Source organism: Mchenga conophoros, linkage group LG6, assembly GCF_057382185.1.
Source record: "Mchenga conophoros isolate Kocher_MC1m ecotype Shallow Benthic linkage group LG6, M_conophoros_male_GT1.1, whole genome shotgun sequence".
Classification (NCBI taxonomy): domain Eukaryota; kingdom Metazoa; phylum Chordata; class Actinopteri; order Cichliformes; family Cichlidae; genus Mchenga; species Mchenga conophoros.
In genome coordinates this window covers 24,177,507-24,191,962 of record NC_140531.1, presented here as the reverse complement: position 1 = coordinate 24,191,962, position 14,456 = coordinate 24,177,507, and the positions used below count along the sequence as shown (strand labels likewise).

Here is a 14,456-nt window from a genome sequence, read left to right as displayed (position 1 = left end):
CTCAGCATGCACTTGTCATGCCCCATCTGAGTACAGAGGCGAGGAGGACGGTAGGATTTGGTCTATCTATATTTAACTCGAGCTGAAGACGGCTCGAGCTGTGTAAAGGGCTCTCTCTCGTTCCTCTGTAGGCAGTTACTCTTACACCATAAGATTTCTCTCGGTGGTGGTTCTGCCGCTAGCCACGACAGACCGGCGTGACCGGGACAGGTAAGGAAGGAGGAGAAGATGAAAATGTTAAACTGATTAAAACCGGACGTTGTGCGCGTTGGGAATCTCGGGGTAAACAATATTTGGTGCGGGGAGCAAATCGCGCAAACCCCCGTGCGTAAAAATAAACGGCTACGTGCGTAAAATGACCAAAACCCCGTTACGATCCGTTGTTTGCCGCCCGCTCCTTGTATAAAAAATAGCTTTCACTTCCGCGTGATGCTCTCGAGCAGCATACAGATCTTGAACGTAGCACCGCTGATGAAGTTAACGATTTATTTATATTAAGGCAGGTATGAAAACGTTTGCCTTTTGCTTTTTCGGGACTTTAACGTGATCGTTTTGGTTAAACGGACAATGTATCTTTACTTAATCTTGTACTCGTGTCCTAGTATTAAGGTTCTGACGCTGTTGTGTAATTTCTCACGGATTTTAAATGAAAAACGTAATGTGCAAACACAGGTGAGCGGTTATGTAGAGCTGTATGATTAGATGAAGTGAGGGGGTCCCTTTCCCCTCTGTGACAACTAACCGGTCAAATATGATATTTGAAGGATTACCATCATTTGTTTGTGTGTCCTTGAGAATGTACCACTGAGTCTCACACACAAATCAGGTGATTCATAGTGTCCTGGGGAAACTGGCCTCATTCTACACTAAAAGCAAAGTCGAGCAAACATCAAGCTACAAGATTAAGTTCTAATTTGCAAAGTAAATGTTTGTGTAGCACATTTGTGTTCATTTGAAATCTCATAAGATCAAGCTAGATTGCAAATGCCTGCGGCTGTCCTTTCAGCTGTTTACTGGCTCTGATCTCTAACTGATATTTTGTAGGTGAAGTGGAGGCAAGCAGCTGCCTCAGGTCACAGACATCATGGAGGGTCTCTACTTTGAAGTGAAGCCAAGAAGGAGTGAAGCTCTTGGACCAGGGAGCTCTGACAAACCCCATTATAATCTAACTCCAAACCACCGCTCATGTCCTTCACTTTCACATCTGACCTCTGCCACGCAGTGTCTTCAGAAGCTTGGGAGGGAGAGGATTGCATCATGGGGGGCAAAGATGGAGGTGGAAGGAGAGGAGGACGAAGTACGATACAAACTGACCATGATTGGTTTTCGGAAAGTCCACCATTTGACCACCATGGCTATGCTACCCTGGGTGGTGGCTGAAATCAGCAGGTCCCAGCCCGGTGAGAGGGAGCAAGGTGGTGGGGTGCAAGCTGGGGGGTCTGGAGGTAGACAGCTGGGTCCTACTTCACGCAGTCAGACAGTTTTTCTGTGTGTGTCAGCATCAAGGGTACGATGTGTGTCCACGCTGGGAGAGAGCCTTGTATGGGACCCTCTGACACACACAGTTCTGTTTGAATGTCTTCCTCACCATGTGACCAAGCTAATTCACAACAGCCAGGAGCCCAGTAGCTTTGCCTGCCTGGTGAAAGGCACACAGACTTGTGCCTGCTATGTCTTCCAGTGCCAGTACAGAACTAAGGTATGTATAAGTGTGTGTGCATGTGTTCTTGGATTTAATTACTTCAATCAACAATCGGGTAGAGCGTTTGAGGCTGTAGAAATAAACTACACATGTATGCAAAGTTACAAAACAAAACGTGTTTCACAATAACACAGAACAGCTTCAGAGCTATGGTAAATAAATGCACATGAGCCAAATTAGAAGTCCAAAAACGTCAAAGGGAGTTCTCTCACGACAAGCAACGGCATATGTCAACCACAAACATATCAACACAAGCTCAGCTAGTCAAAGTATATGGAAACACAGCATGTCAGATAATCTGGAGCACCAAGGTACAGATGAGAATGACACGAGGGGATCACCAGCCGTGTGACGACCTCTTCCTTATGTTTGCACAAATGACAAAAAGCTGCCTGAGCATTCAGTGTGACCGCATCAGTATTTATTATGACAGCCCACAGAGAGAAACTGGATCTGGCTTTGGCTCGCTTGCGGCCCACATGCTCCGTGCTTTTATTCCATTCAGCAACACGAGCAAACACAGACGTGCATTTGATCCACTAACAGTGACACACTGAGGACCAACACACCCCTGACCTCTAGTCCTTTTACCTTTCCTCCACATGACATGCATGGCCAAAAGCCTGTGTGTTCAAAGTGAAGTTGCAGCTGGTGTTAGATCAGGCCCGAGACATTCGATAGCATGCCATGCCCAACATGCCAGAGACTTAAAAGAGTTGGCCAGATTAGGAAGATGGAGACAATGAAGGGTACTCGATGTGAAACGTGATGAGTCAGAGAAGTCAAAATACAAAATGTCACATGTGCACCGCAAGAGAAATACCAGCACGCTTCAGTTATGCCTACAGCCATCATTTACTGTGTGGGGTAATGTAAATATCACTGAGTGTACATCTGTCTTAAATGCACACATGTGTTCTTCAGCATTTGCACAGCGACTGCAGACATGCCTGGATACGCCTGTCTGTTTTGTTGATCAAGAGAAAATGAGCATACTTTACATGAAACGTGCAGGATGTGAAACAACGTTACCATAGAGATCACTTCCTGTCGCACAGATCCTGTTATGATGTTATGTTTGCAGCAGAGTGAGCGCTTGTTGTTTTCATTACCTTTTCGAACATGTGACCATGATGATGTCAGGCTGACCACCTGTTGCTCAGGCTTCTCTCGCAGTTACATACATTCTAATTATAAGTGGCATCTCTACACAGTGCTGCGGGGCTTTAAATAGTGAGATAATACAGTCTTTTCTTTAGTGTTTTAAATGTTGTCAAATAAGTTTTTATTAAGCAGAATAAAAGTGCATACTTTACAGCAAGATGGGAATCTACAATGAACCCTCACCACCAAAAGCACAAAAATCATCAGATTTTGAGTCAAATTAATTTTACATAACCTTACATCACAGACTTCACCCTGCCTCTCGCACTATGACAGCTGGGATAGTTGGCAGGAATGAGACAAGATAAGTTTCTAAATCTTGTGGAGGATCCGGATCATCTGGAACAAGGCACAGACAGCCAGGGGAAGAGAGAGGCATCAGGACAGATGAATGTCAGCACACTGAAAATAGGGCAGAGGAGAGGAAATGGGGAGAATACGGGAGAGGGAGCTTTGAGGACAGCAATTAATCTAATCTCATCTAAATTAGGTGCAATACATTTAATGGGAATGAGACCTGGATTCATAAGCCTCAGCACAAATCCTGATATTCTGATTCCAGAGGAATTGACCGGCTTTGGATAAGGGCATCCAGCCTCGTGTTTTCTTTTCAACTGTGAGGATAGACAGGAGCTGAATATGCTGTGGAAATTACAATGTAATTGTGTTAAAAGATTTGAGAAAATCAGACAGGTATGAGAGGGGCATGCCCAGTCACAAACTGTGTTTCATCCAAAGCATCTCACAGTCTGATGGTGGAAGACGGAGCTGGAAAAAAGTATCTCTGCAACAGGCATGGATCGACTGAGAAAATGACACAGTTGTCAAGAGTCTCTGTTCAACCTGCTGTCTGAGCTGTGTCAGCCACACACACAAACACACACAATATCGCTCTTTGCTTCTGGAGTTCTTGTCACTTGTCACACCGCAGTAACAGCAGTTTCACACAATTTGACACATTTCTCAAATGGGGCATTTCAGTTTGGACTGTTGTGATATGAAATGTGCACCTGAACATACCAGATCAGGGTTGGTTCATGGCTTTCTGGCTTTCTTTATGAGAACCGTGCCAAGTAAAACTTTTGAATCAGAAAAAATATCTGTATTTTTTTCTTTAAGCACATATTCAGAGTCAGAGAAAATAGAAGTTCCTGTTCACTGCAGGGGACAAAGAATGTACCACCATGAAGGATTTGTTCTTGTTGCTGCATTAGTGGTTCCTCTTGACTGGTTACACGGTTATAATTTAACTGCCTCCGGACAGGAAATGCAGCTCTCTGCTCCATGTTGTGCCATGTCATACTGTTATCGCAAAAGAAGCTATTATATTGGATCTCCATATCTGCAACTGAAAAACTGTAGAGTTGCTTAACAGTGCAGTTGAATATACACATCTACTTTTTTTTAGACCACTAATGTTATAGACATTTAAGGTAAGTGTGTTTTTAGATGGTTGTCATTACTATTTCAGGAGTAACACTCTGTTACAGGTGCCACTGTGCTTTGCAGTTTCCCTTGTGTGTTTTGTAAATGTTTGCAGGGACATGGGATCTTTTTGTGGTTAAAAATGAGACATTATGGGAAAAAGAACCACCAGCACTAAATTTAAGTACCTCAGCAAGAAACATAAACTTCCTATTCTCTATCAAGGGAGAGAAATGATCTCAGGAGGTCGGTGGGGCCTCCCCTTTCTGCTGAACTAGTAAATAAGAAAGTAACCACTGGGTGTCACCACAGAGGTGTCTAAAAATCAGTGTTTCGGTGTGAAAATCTGTTTGCATGACTTTGTATTTGTTGCTGTGCTTTTGTGTGATTTCAGCTTTAAATTTACGTTTTACAAGCCAGCTTCTCTTCACTGTAACTGGTGTCCCTGTGCAATCTGTGATTCGTCTGGCGAGTCGAGAGCAGAGACGAAGGTTTGTTTTGTTTGTCAGGTTTAATTTGTTTCTTGTATCTTGGTTGAGAGATGAAGCACAGGGAGATATTATTACATTTTGTTGCAGCTCCAGATCACTTGCATCAAAATGACTAAATAAGACCTTGGAGGAGAATGTGCTCTCTGAGTGCCTTTGTGTTCATTAGCAAAGTTACTAAACCTATTTTTCCTTTAATGTATGGTAGTTACTAAAGAATAGATACTACAGTGCTAGACTGTTTTTATTGGTGTCTACTAATTGAGGAGTTACCACCATTGCACTTACAATATTTTATTTCTTGCTTCGTTGGTAATAAAAAGGTAGCATTCATGAACAGCAAGGGTTTGTTTTAATCACTAATAGGCTACCATTTGTAATGCTGAACAGTAATTTGTGAGAGACTTTGTTGAATAAAATGCATTGCTTTCTTTGGATATAAATTGATGACTAAGCTATGCATAATAAATAGACGAATACGATTTTCATTACACAACTTCCCATTTTATCTTATTTTTATGGGACTGTTATTTTTGCAATTTCAGAAGAATAATTTTAATCCACATTCAGCGATTCAAGTTTATTAGATATCAACAGTGAATGGTAAAAAATGCTATTGCACTTTAATTAATCAGTGCTTAAAATAACTACTTTTTATTTAATCCTATAACTGTATCATTGTACAAGCCGTCCACTTTTCTAGGCATGTGCTGTGAAAAGTAACTAGTTTAAAATGCAGTGTGGTGCTCTAGCAAACTTCAGTATCATCTAACGTTGGTTGTTCGGCGTGACAAAACTGTGTCAAATGTTGACTTTGACGTTAATGAAGACTTGAAACTTTTGCGCCACAAGTGTGCTTTTCATCCCAAATTCTCCTTCAGTGGCACTCCACAAAGGCTGTGCATTCCTGGGTGGAAATGTTGTTTATATCAGCGGTCCCCAACCTTTTTTGCGCCACGGACCGGTTTATGCCCAACAATATTTTCACGGGCCGGCCTTTAAGGTGTCGCGGATAAATACAACAAAATAAAACTAGTACCGGTACCGAAAAAAAATAAGATTTATTCGTAACACACGTGAAAAGACTCAGGAAAACCGAGTTAACGATAAAAACGATAACAAAATAACGATGAAAACCCTGAAAACCATACATTTCACACCTGAGCCTCAACTCTCGCGGCCAGGCCCGGGGGTTGGGGACCGCTGGTTTATATAACGTCATGTCGACGAAAATAACAGATCTGCATTCTTGTAACGGTAATGGGAAATCCACCCTAATTTCTGCCGCCGAAACTTTGACTGCTCCGGGACAGGAACTGTGTCCATTTTCTCAATACGCGGAGGAGGATTTGGCTACGACAAATCACACGCAGTCTGTGGTGAAGGGAAACGGAAGTTACCTATTTGCTTTCAAAATAAAACAGAAATTTCGTTAAAGAGTAAGGGATTTACACGTTGAGCGCTGGAACTGTTTTATTGCGAATGTGTGTACCGGAAGCTGAATGATCTTACGCTTGCGAACCTAACGGCGAACGAACAGCAGGATCCACCTCGGCTTCAGGGAGAAAAATCAACTTTCCAATGAAATGATATTGAAGCGCTTCGCGCTGGCAGGGACGAGTTACGGAGAAGTAACAATTCAGATTTAGTTTTTGTCAAGTTTATGGCGGATGGGATGAAAGCGCGATTCCAGCGATTCAGCCTGTTCAACAACAAACAAGAGTCGAGAGATGTGAGTGGAGTTTGAAGGCGTTGTTTTACTTTGTGTGTCATGCTAAAGTGGACAGTTAGCTAACGTTGAGTAAGCTTTTACATTAGCTAAATTTTCGCAACCTGCTGTTAGCTTTCGTCTGTGGTGGCCTTAGCCTTTTAAAACGACTCCAGCAGAATAGTTGTTACATGTCTAGTAATGTTTTGTGTAGCAGTTAATGTATTTAACACCAAATAATTTCGCTCGTCTTTATTCCAAATGTGCTTTGCGTTGTAGTGACTACTGTACTTCATCCTGTCAACTGGATGCTACCGTTCAGTTCATTGTGACCCTACCATTGGTTCGGGTGTAAAATGGTAGCTTTGGGTGGTCATTCAGGCTCATACAGTTCACAGAAGTTTGATTGAAGCTGGAAAGTGTAATGTGTATTTACAATAGATAAATATGTCTACTTTTGAAACTTCCTCTAAAGTTGTCAGATCAAAATTTCACCTCTACTATGGTGCTTTCATGCGTGTGAGGCCATCTATAGATGTGTTTGTGAGTGAAAATAAGTTGAATTTGAATGTCACATGCACTGTCAGTAATGTATTTACTTTATTCCCTGCAGAGTGCCAAGAATTAAGGCCTGAACACCTCACCTTTTACTCTTCAGAAATGTGATGGGGCTTTTGACACTTTTTTCCTTCTAATTTACATAATGGGCCTAATAAATAATTTGTAAGTGAATCGTCATTCTCCTTACAAGTTTAGAGAAAGATCACTGTGGGGGAACGTTGCTCTTCCCGTCCTCACTCACAGTATTGTTTAGCATAAACCATAACTGTGCTTAAGCACTCCAGTAATAAAACAGGGTTTTTCCTTTCCTAGATGATGTCAGAGCTCCTGCTTCTGTAAATTGTAGGTTACTAATTGTCAGACCCTTTAAAGAGCCGAATACGTGAAAATCCAGTCTGCTTAGCTGCTGCCAACTCAAGCCAAATGTAGGTGTATGTGAGCGTGTGAGTGACTCATGGCGATATCACCTCCAGATCCATTGTGCTCCTGCCAGTGCTGTAGTCCTGGAACAGGAGGCACGTCTTGTATGGCATATTAGTCATAAAGTCTGTCATGAGCTATTACGTCGGCAGTCTGTCTCTTTTGAAACTGCTTTGATTGCATGCAAGCTCAAAAGCTCATACTGAAGTGAAGCTCAACCTTTGTGCTGTAAAATATCAGGGACATTTTACAGAACCTTTGTCACAGCAGCCTTTTTTTGCATGTTATGGTAGGTTGTGGGATTCGTTGGTCTCAGGATCTTGTGTCTGCTTTTTGCTGATGATGTGGTTCTGTTTGCTTCATTGAGCCATGGCGTTCCTTTTGTACTGTGGAATTTGCAGGCAAGTGTTAAGAAGCTGAGATGAGAAGTAGCACCCCCAAGTCTGGGGTGAGGAGTATAAATGCGTTGTTCGCAAGTGGTGCTGACACTGTCACTTCACTAGTTGATTGATATTCCCATGCCTTCGGGAGTGACTGAAAGAGTAAGATCATGCATACAAGCGGTGGAAATGAGCTTCCTCCGAAGAGTGTTTCGGCTCAACCTTAGAGGTAGGGCGAGGAACTATCATTCGGGAAAGGCATCGAAAATGTCCAGTTGAGGTAACGCATCTGATCAGGATTTTTCCTGGGTGCCTCCAAGGTGAGGTGTTTCCAGCATATCCTATGGGGAGGAGGTCTCAAGGCACAATGGAAAGATTAATCTCTCAGCTGGGTTGAGAACAGGGGAGAGGGAGCTCAGACTGCTGTCCCTGTTACTGATCACATGAATTAAAGCTCTGAACCAAAGCAGAAAGTAACAGCTGTGTTTTACCTAGAACTTCATGTCAAAATAGCTGGTGGGAAAAAGGTTGATTTTGATATCAGTAGAAGCGGGAATCTTTTACCATGATAGTAACTCATTATTTGTTGAGTTTTGATTAAAATTATTCTTCAGTTGGAACTGCTAACAAGTATTATCAGGTTATTTTGAACCCAATTCTTTACAGAGCTTAAATTTAACCTTCTCTGGTAAAACAGCTGATTTCTGACTCAGCTTGGAAAGTACCGCACGCAGCCTTTTATTTTTTGACCAAATAAAAAAAAAAAAACAAAAAAAAAAAAACCCCAGAAGTGATTGAAGTTAATGATTATCTAAACTGTCCAAGAGAGCCTTTAGAGTCCCCTTTTCCTTTTTGGCCACCTGCCTTTTCCTCCCTCATTTTATGCGACTTGGCTGCTCTTTTCATGTGACACACTCCATGCTCTGTAGCAAAAACAAGCTAGTAAACTGGAGGCACCTTCGAGTCGTTATATAAATAACATGTCCTTGTGAACTGTCAGACTGCTTTTTGCCTGTTTGTCTGGGAGTCTGTATCTAACCATGTCCATTCAGTGGCTGTTTGCCTCTTCAGTCACTGTGTCAGCTCTAACATTTCCACGCTACAGACATTCAGTCTTCTAAGATGAAAACATTGAAGGTGTCGGGGATCTTTACTGACTTAATTTATTCTCAGTCAAGAGTTCACTCTGCACTGCGTTTAAACAAGTCCTTACATTGTGGGCTTGTTGTTACTATTGAATGAGCTCATTGTCAGGGGTTGTTTTTTGTGCTGAAGTAGTTTTTCAGTCTGTTGAAGTGATGTCAATATGTTGGAAGCTTGTGGTTAACCATTTTCAACCATATAAAATTGCCCTCTTTCTCCTCATTGCGCTTCGCTTTCCGTCAGCAATGCTTCTCGTTTCTTGGTTATACATTGAACTTTGAACTTGGCAGAGCTCCACGAGGCACAAGACTCAAGCACATGATCATGGGAAGCAGAGAAGTGGGACTTTCAGCTGCCTCGTCATCTTTGTTGTTCATTTTCATGTGTCTTGCTGGTGCATTAGTGGGTTTTAAGGGGCATTTCTCCTTAAATTGTAATGTTTTTTCCCAGCTTTTCTAGTTTGAATCATTCAAGTTAAACGTCTGTTTAGGCTCAGTCTGTGTTTAAAGTGAAATTATCAACAAAATGTTTTTTGGTTGGGTTTTTTCCCCCCTCCTCTCACCCCCAGTTATGGCAGATGGCTGCCCCTTCCTGAGTCTGATTCTGCTGGAGGTTTCTTCCTGTTAAATGGGAGTTTTTTTCTTTCCACTGTTGCCAGAGGTCATCTGATTTTGTGGGTTTCCTTGGTTTTCGCTGTTTTATTGTAGGATCTTTACCATACAGTATAAAGAGTCTTCAGGCAACTGTTGTTGCAATTTGGTGCTATATAAATAAACCTGAATTGAAATCAAATTGAAATTATTTTTGTTTTAGAATACATATTGTTGGGTTAAAATAGATACTTTCCTTTGGAGTATAATTAATTAATGAAGTTATATACATTCATCATGGTTTTAAATTGCACTGCTGTGTTTTAGTTATTGGATTTTGGTGGTAAACCAATGATGTGAGTCTCACTGCACTGGAGTTCCTCAAAGTTATAAATAGCCCAGGGGTCAGATAGTTCTGAAAGTCTAGCTATAAAAAATATTTAAAAAAGAACTTTTAACTGAAAAATATTTCCATATTTATAGATTCTTTTAAAACAATAATCTCATTTACAGTCTTTTTAAAGAGTTTCTTATAGGGGCCTCTTTGTGGAAAAAAAAATACATTTTTACAATATTCCTCAGGCGCTTACCCACAATTTTGTCCTGGTTCATGTTATATTCTGATGTTTGAGGTTTATTTTCTCTTTCTGAAAAACACCAACAGGTTTGTTTTGTTTACTGTGCCGACCTGCAGCTTCTCTTTTGCTGTCTTTCTTGTGTAACTTCCTCCTTTTTTGAGGCCATTACTACAGTACTTCTTTTTAATTGTGGTATGGTGTGGGACATCAAACTTTTTCAGTTTTGTTCCTCTGTGAGAGGCCGAGTCTGTGGGTCACTGCCTGAGGCCGTCCAACTGCCTTCCTGTCTGAGATCGGCTTCATGTAAACGTTCCACTGTGAGAGATAATGTGTGCTGTGTGCCTTTAGCAAGGGCTGCACCCTCACAAGCAAAACTTCTGTCAGCTTTGCTTCAAACCTCCAAAACAGATGTGTTAGCATGCTACGAGAAGTATGGAAGAGGAAGGAAGCAGTAGAGGAGTACTCACCAAAAGGTTATATGAGAATAGATTAAAAAGCATGATGACATACAAATGAATTTGACTTTTCATTCACCAAATTTAAATTGAGCTATATTTCTAGAAAGCTGTTTACTGGATTTCTGCATTAAACTTCTAAAAACTATAAATATAGCTTTAGCTGTTTGTCATTCGCCAAATTACGCAAGAATCTCTGCTTCCTAGTTATGTGAAGTGCATTTTACAAGGCAGTGACTACCTGATGTAGAAGAGGGCGATAACATCGCCATGCCGTGCAGTTAAACAGGTTATCAATTACCAAGTGCAGAAAAAATGAAACTCAAGTTGTGTGTAGAAATACAGTAAGATAAAGTCTTAACAAGGACAGTAAAGAAGTGGCTATTCAGTATCTTTTGTCACAGAGAGACACAAAAGAAGTCGGAGGAGGAGAGCCATTGGCAAGGACTAAATGTATCTGTTGGTTGAAGTGTTTCAGAGTCGAGCAGTGAAAGCAGGAGGACGAGGAAGGGGGGTGGGGTGCAAAGCAAAGAGTCTGTTGTTAGTGGACAGATAGCAGACTTCACTCTTCACAGAATGATTAAAAGCAAGTAGGCAGTAGAAAGCAGAGAGTGAGAAACATGGTGTCTAGATTCCTGTGTGAGTGAGTGACAGTCAAAGGAGGAAAGGAAGCGTTGTTTCAAGAGAGAGGACCACAAGATACTCAAAATGATATATAACAAGTATCTTTGAGTCTGAATAAGTAAAGGGACAAATACATTTTAAAAAGAAAGCATTTATTAATTGTGATGGATTGCTGCTGCAGTAACTAGGTTTGCAGTTGGTCGTAGTGTCATTTTGGGGTATTTTTTTCATTTCCCCTGCTGATTAAGTTATTTATTTGAGTGATTCAAGCAAAAATGTAGTTGAAAGAAATATAGTACTGTGCGTAGGTCTTGATTTGGCTCTCATCTCTATATTTTACTTCCAAAGATTCAGACTTTATTGCAGTTTTTATAGTGGCCTTGACAAGTAGCTCTCCAGACTTTATGAAGGTATGTCAGTTTTTATTTGGACATTGGCTGCTTTTTCACTCATTTTCAGTCCGAATTATGTGCTGATGTCAGCGTGGTGTACAGTCTCTCTTTAAAAAAATTGAGGAAAATGGATAAGGGCAGGACAAAAGAAGAAGTGGCAACGCTTACAAAACTATATACAGCACATGAAGAGTATCTGAAAGTCATGTCATTGAGATATAGGAGAGCAGCAGAAACCTGGCACAGGACCTGAGAGATGCATCAGTCTCATCAGAAATGGTCTCAGAGGAATGGAGACTGTCAAGAAGGCATCCTTAAGGAAGAGACACAGGGAGAAAAGCCTGAGGTATGCCAGATGACTCAAAAGCTGGACTGAAAATCAGTGGGAACAACTTTTCTGGCGTTATGAATATAAATTTGAACATTTGGTTTGAATTGTTGCCAGTGTGTACTGAGGTGCTCAGAAGAGATGTACAACAGTGAGTATCTGTTGCTATCTGTAAAACACCATGTAGGCTCTGTAATGGTTTGGGGTTGCATTTCAGCCAGCAGTATTGAGAATCTTTTAAAAATTAATCTTGAAATTAGTTATAGGATAAATTTGTTGCTCGTGTGCTTTTTTTTTTTTAGCGGGCGATTCAACTGGACCCAGTACTTAACTTGTATCTGTATGCCATATATTCAAGAAGAAGAAATGTAGTTGGTGGTATTTAGCTGCATTTAGATGCAACTGGAGAGCAAAAAAAGCTGGAAACCTGGGAGTAAGAAGTAGCCAAGGATTGCAAGTCTGAACTAGGGCTGGCACGATTAGTCGACTATCAAAATCGTCGACGACTGATTTAATACTCGACGCGTCGTTTGAAGCTTTGTAAGATCACAAAAGACGCAGGAATAAGTAGTAGGATTTATGAGTGTAATAACGGACTGAAACAGAAGATGGCAGCACTGCATGTACAAGGATGCCAGCCGGTGTTAAACCCCGAAGAAGAAGTAGCTCTGTCCCAGAATTCATAGCGCAGCCCTGCTCAGTTTCCAACAATGGCGGCAGCTAGTTAGTTTTAATATTACTCTTATTATTCTTTCTGGGTCACAAAATAAACGTTTAACATATTTCAGGCAAGAATGTAACTGTGTAAACCTCAAATATTTGCTCAGTTCATCAAGATACCACATATTTTTAAAAGTGCTCCGACGTTTTCGGAGACGTCTGTTACCCACCAGGTCGATAGCTAGCCGGGGGCAAGGCTCACTAGAGCCGGTGAGAGCACCGGACTCCCGGCAAATCGTTTTCAAACCCACCACCGTCTTTCGCTACTCAGGTTAAACATATATAAGTCACTTAGATAACTTAAAAATGTTATTGTTTGGTTTTTTTCAGTATTTTATTTGTTCCTGAGTAAATCGGTTTGGCTAAGATTAAAGTTCTAGTTTTTACACAGCTGAATAAACGTCAAGCAGACAGCTGATTATCAGAAGTGTGAGATGCTGGAGAATATACTCCGGTGTCCTGTTATATTTTAGATAGCAAGGAGTTTATTAAACTTCACCGAAACAATCTGCAAATTTTATTAAAATTTAAACTATCATCTTGTCCTTATTTTTAGTTAGCACAGACCTTAAACACTTAAAGCTGTAAGCTAATGATAGTTATATAAGAGCAGATGGATGCTGGTGCAATAAGCTGTATGTTTTACGTCCAATGGATGCACGATCTGATTAGTGGACTAATTGCAAAATTAATCGGTGACTAGTCTTACTTACTTAGCACTTAGTTCCTCCTACGCCGGGCGGCGCATCGGGCAGTGATCTCCATCGATGTCGGTCAGCAGCGACTGCTTCAGCCTCGCTGCTGACTAGTCTACTATCAAAATAATCGTTTGTGGCAGCCCTAGTCTGAATTCCTACCTTTGCTTGTGTTTGGTGGCAGGTTGGGGTGGGTACTGAGATAGTTTTGGATCTCGTCAGTAATTACATTTCATAATCATTCCCTACAAAAAGTTGTTGTGCACTTGTCTTTTTAATTTAAACTCTCACCACTAAGACCAAAATGTTTTGTGTACTTGTGTGCTGCAGACACAAATCCGAAAGCTTAAACTGTTGGTGTGTCACCCAGGAATGTATTTGGTAATCCTGTAAGCGCTGCAGTGTTGTGCACAACCTTTAAAAGTGAAGTCCCAAAACTGAACAGTACTTATGAACATACATGGTTATGTTCGAACCCTTCATACAGTTTTTATATCCTTGAAAAAAAGAAAAAGGAAAAGGCAACAAGTCAGAATACTTATTACACATTTGGCTGACACACCTATCCAGAGCAGCTTCCAGGTGAGGACAGAGAGTTATGTGTTTGTTTTGCTAAAAGCGCGCACCTCATGCTGAGGCAAGACACGCCAGGACCTTGCTGGAAGTTTGTCTGTCAGACTGTAGCTGCTCAGGCATCTGTCATTAATGACATCACCAATGTGGCTCAACCGCTGCTTCTGCTTAGCTCATCTGCTTCCTCATTTTTGTTCCTTGGTGTGGTACAATGATAGTGTGGTCCACAATAGGAGAAGGACGTATACTGTAGACAGCAAAAGGTTGTTTTCTGATTTGTATGGCGTTATCTTCTGTCCAGTGCTTGTTTGTAAATAGATTAAAACAAGGAAGTGGGACCAATTATCCAGAGAAAAGCCTCAGGCTGTTTGAATTGATCTCTCTGGTCATGCATAGCTTTTATAACTAGAGCCAAGCAATAAAGTAAGACATTAATCAAAGTGTGTGCAAGAAAATAAAATAAGCCTTGCAAGAATCACAAAATACATTAAGCTACCTGAGTGGCTTAAT

At 41.1% G+C, this 14,456-nt stretch overlaps 1 protein-coding gene and 1 long non-coding RNA gene across 2 annotated transcripts in view; both read left to right on the top strand.

Moving 5' to 3' along the window:
* The first annotated feature begins 71 nt into the window (after nucleotides 1–71).
* The window catches only part of tbc1d1 (TBC1 (tre-2/USP6, BUB2, cdc16) domain family, member 1), a 53,935-nt gene continuing 39,550 nt past the window's right edge, over nucleotides 72–14,456 (top strand). Inside the window, exons 1-2 of the mRNA XM_085276941.1 lie at nucleotides 72–210; nucleotides 1,045–1,699. Coding sequence (XP_085133067.1) covers nucleotides 1,085–1,699 — 615 coding nt within the window. The 5' untranslated portion in view covers nucleotides 72–210; nucleotides 1,045–1,084. The remainder of the gene's footprint in view (nucleotides 211–1,044; nucleotides 1,700–14,456) is intronic.
* Nucleotides 6,229–8,630, top strand: LOC146572649 (uncharacterized). The gene is made up of 2 exons (XR_014892733.1): nucleotides 6,229–6,511; nucleotides 7,101–8,630. It is a non-coding gene; the product is annotated as an uncharacterized LOC146572649 (long non-coding RNA).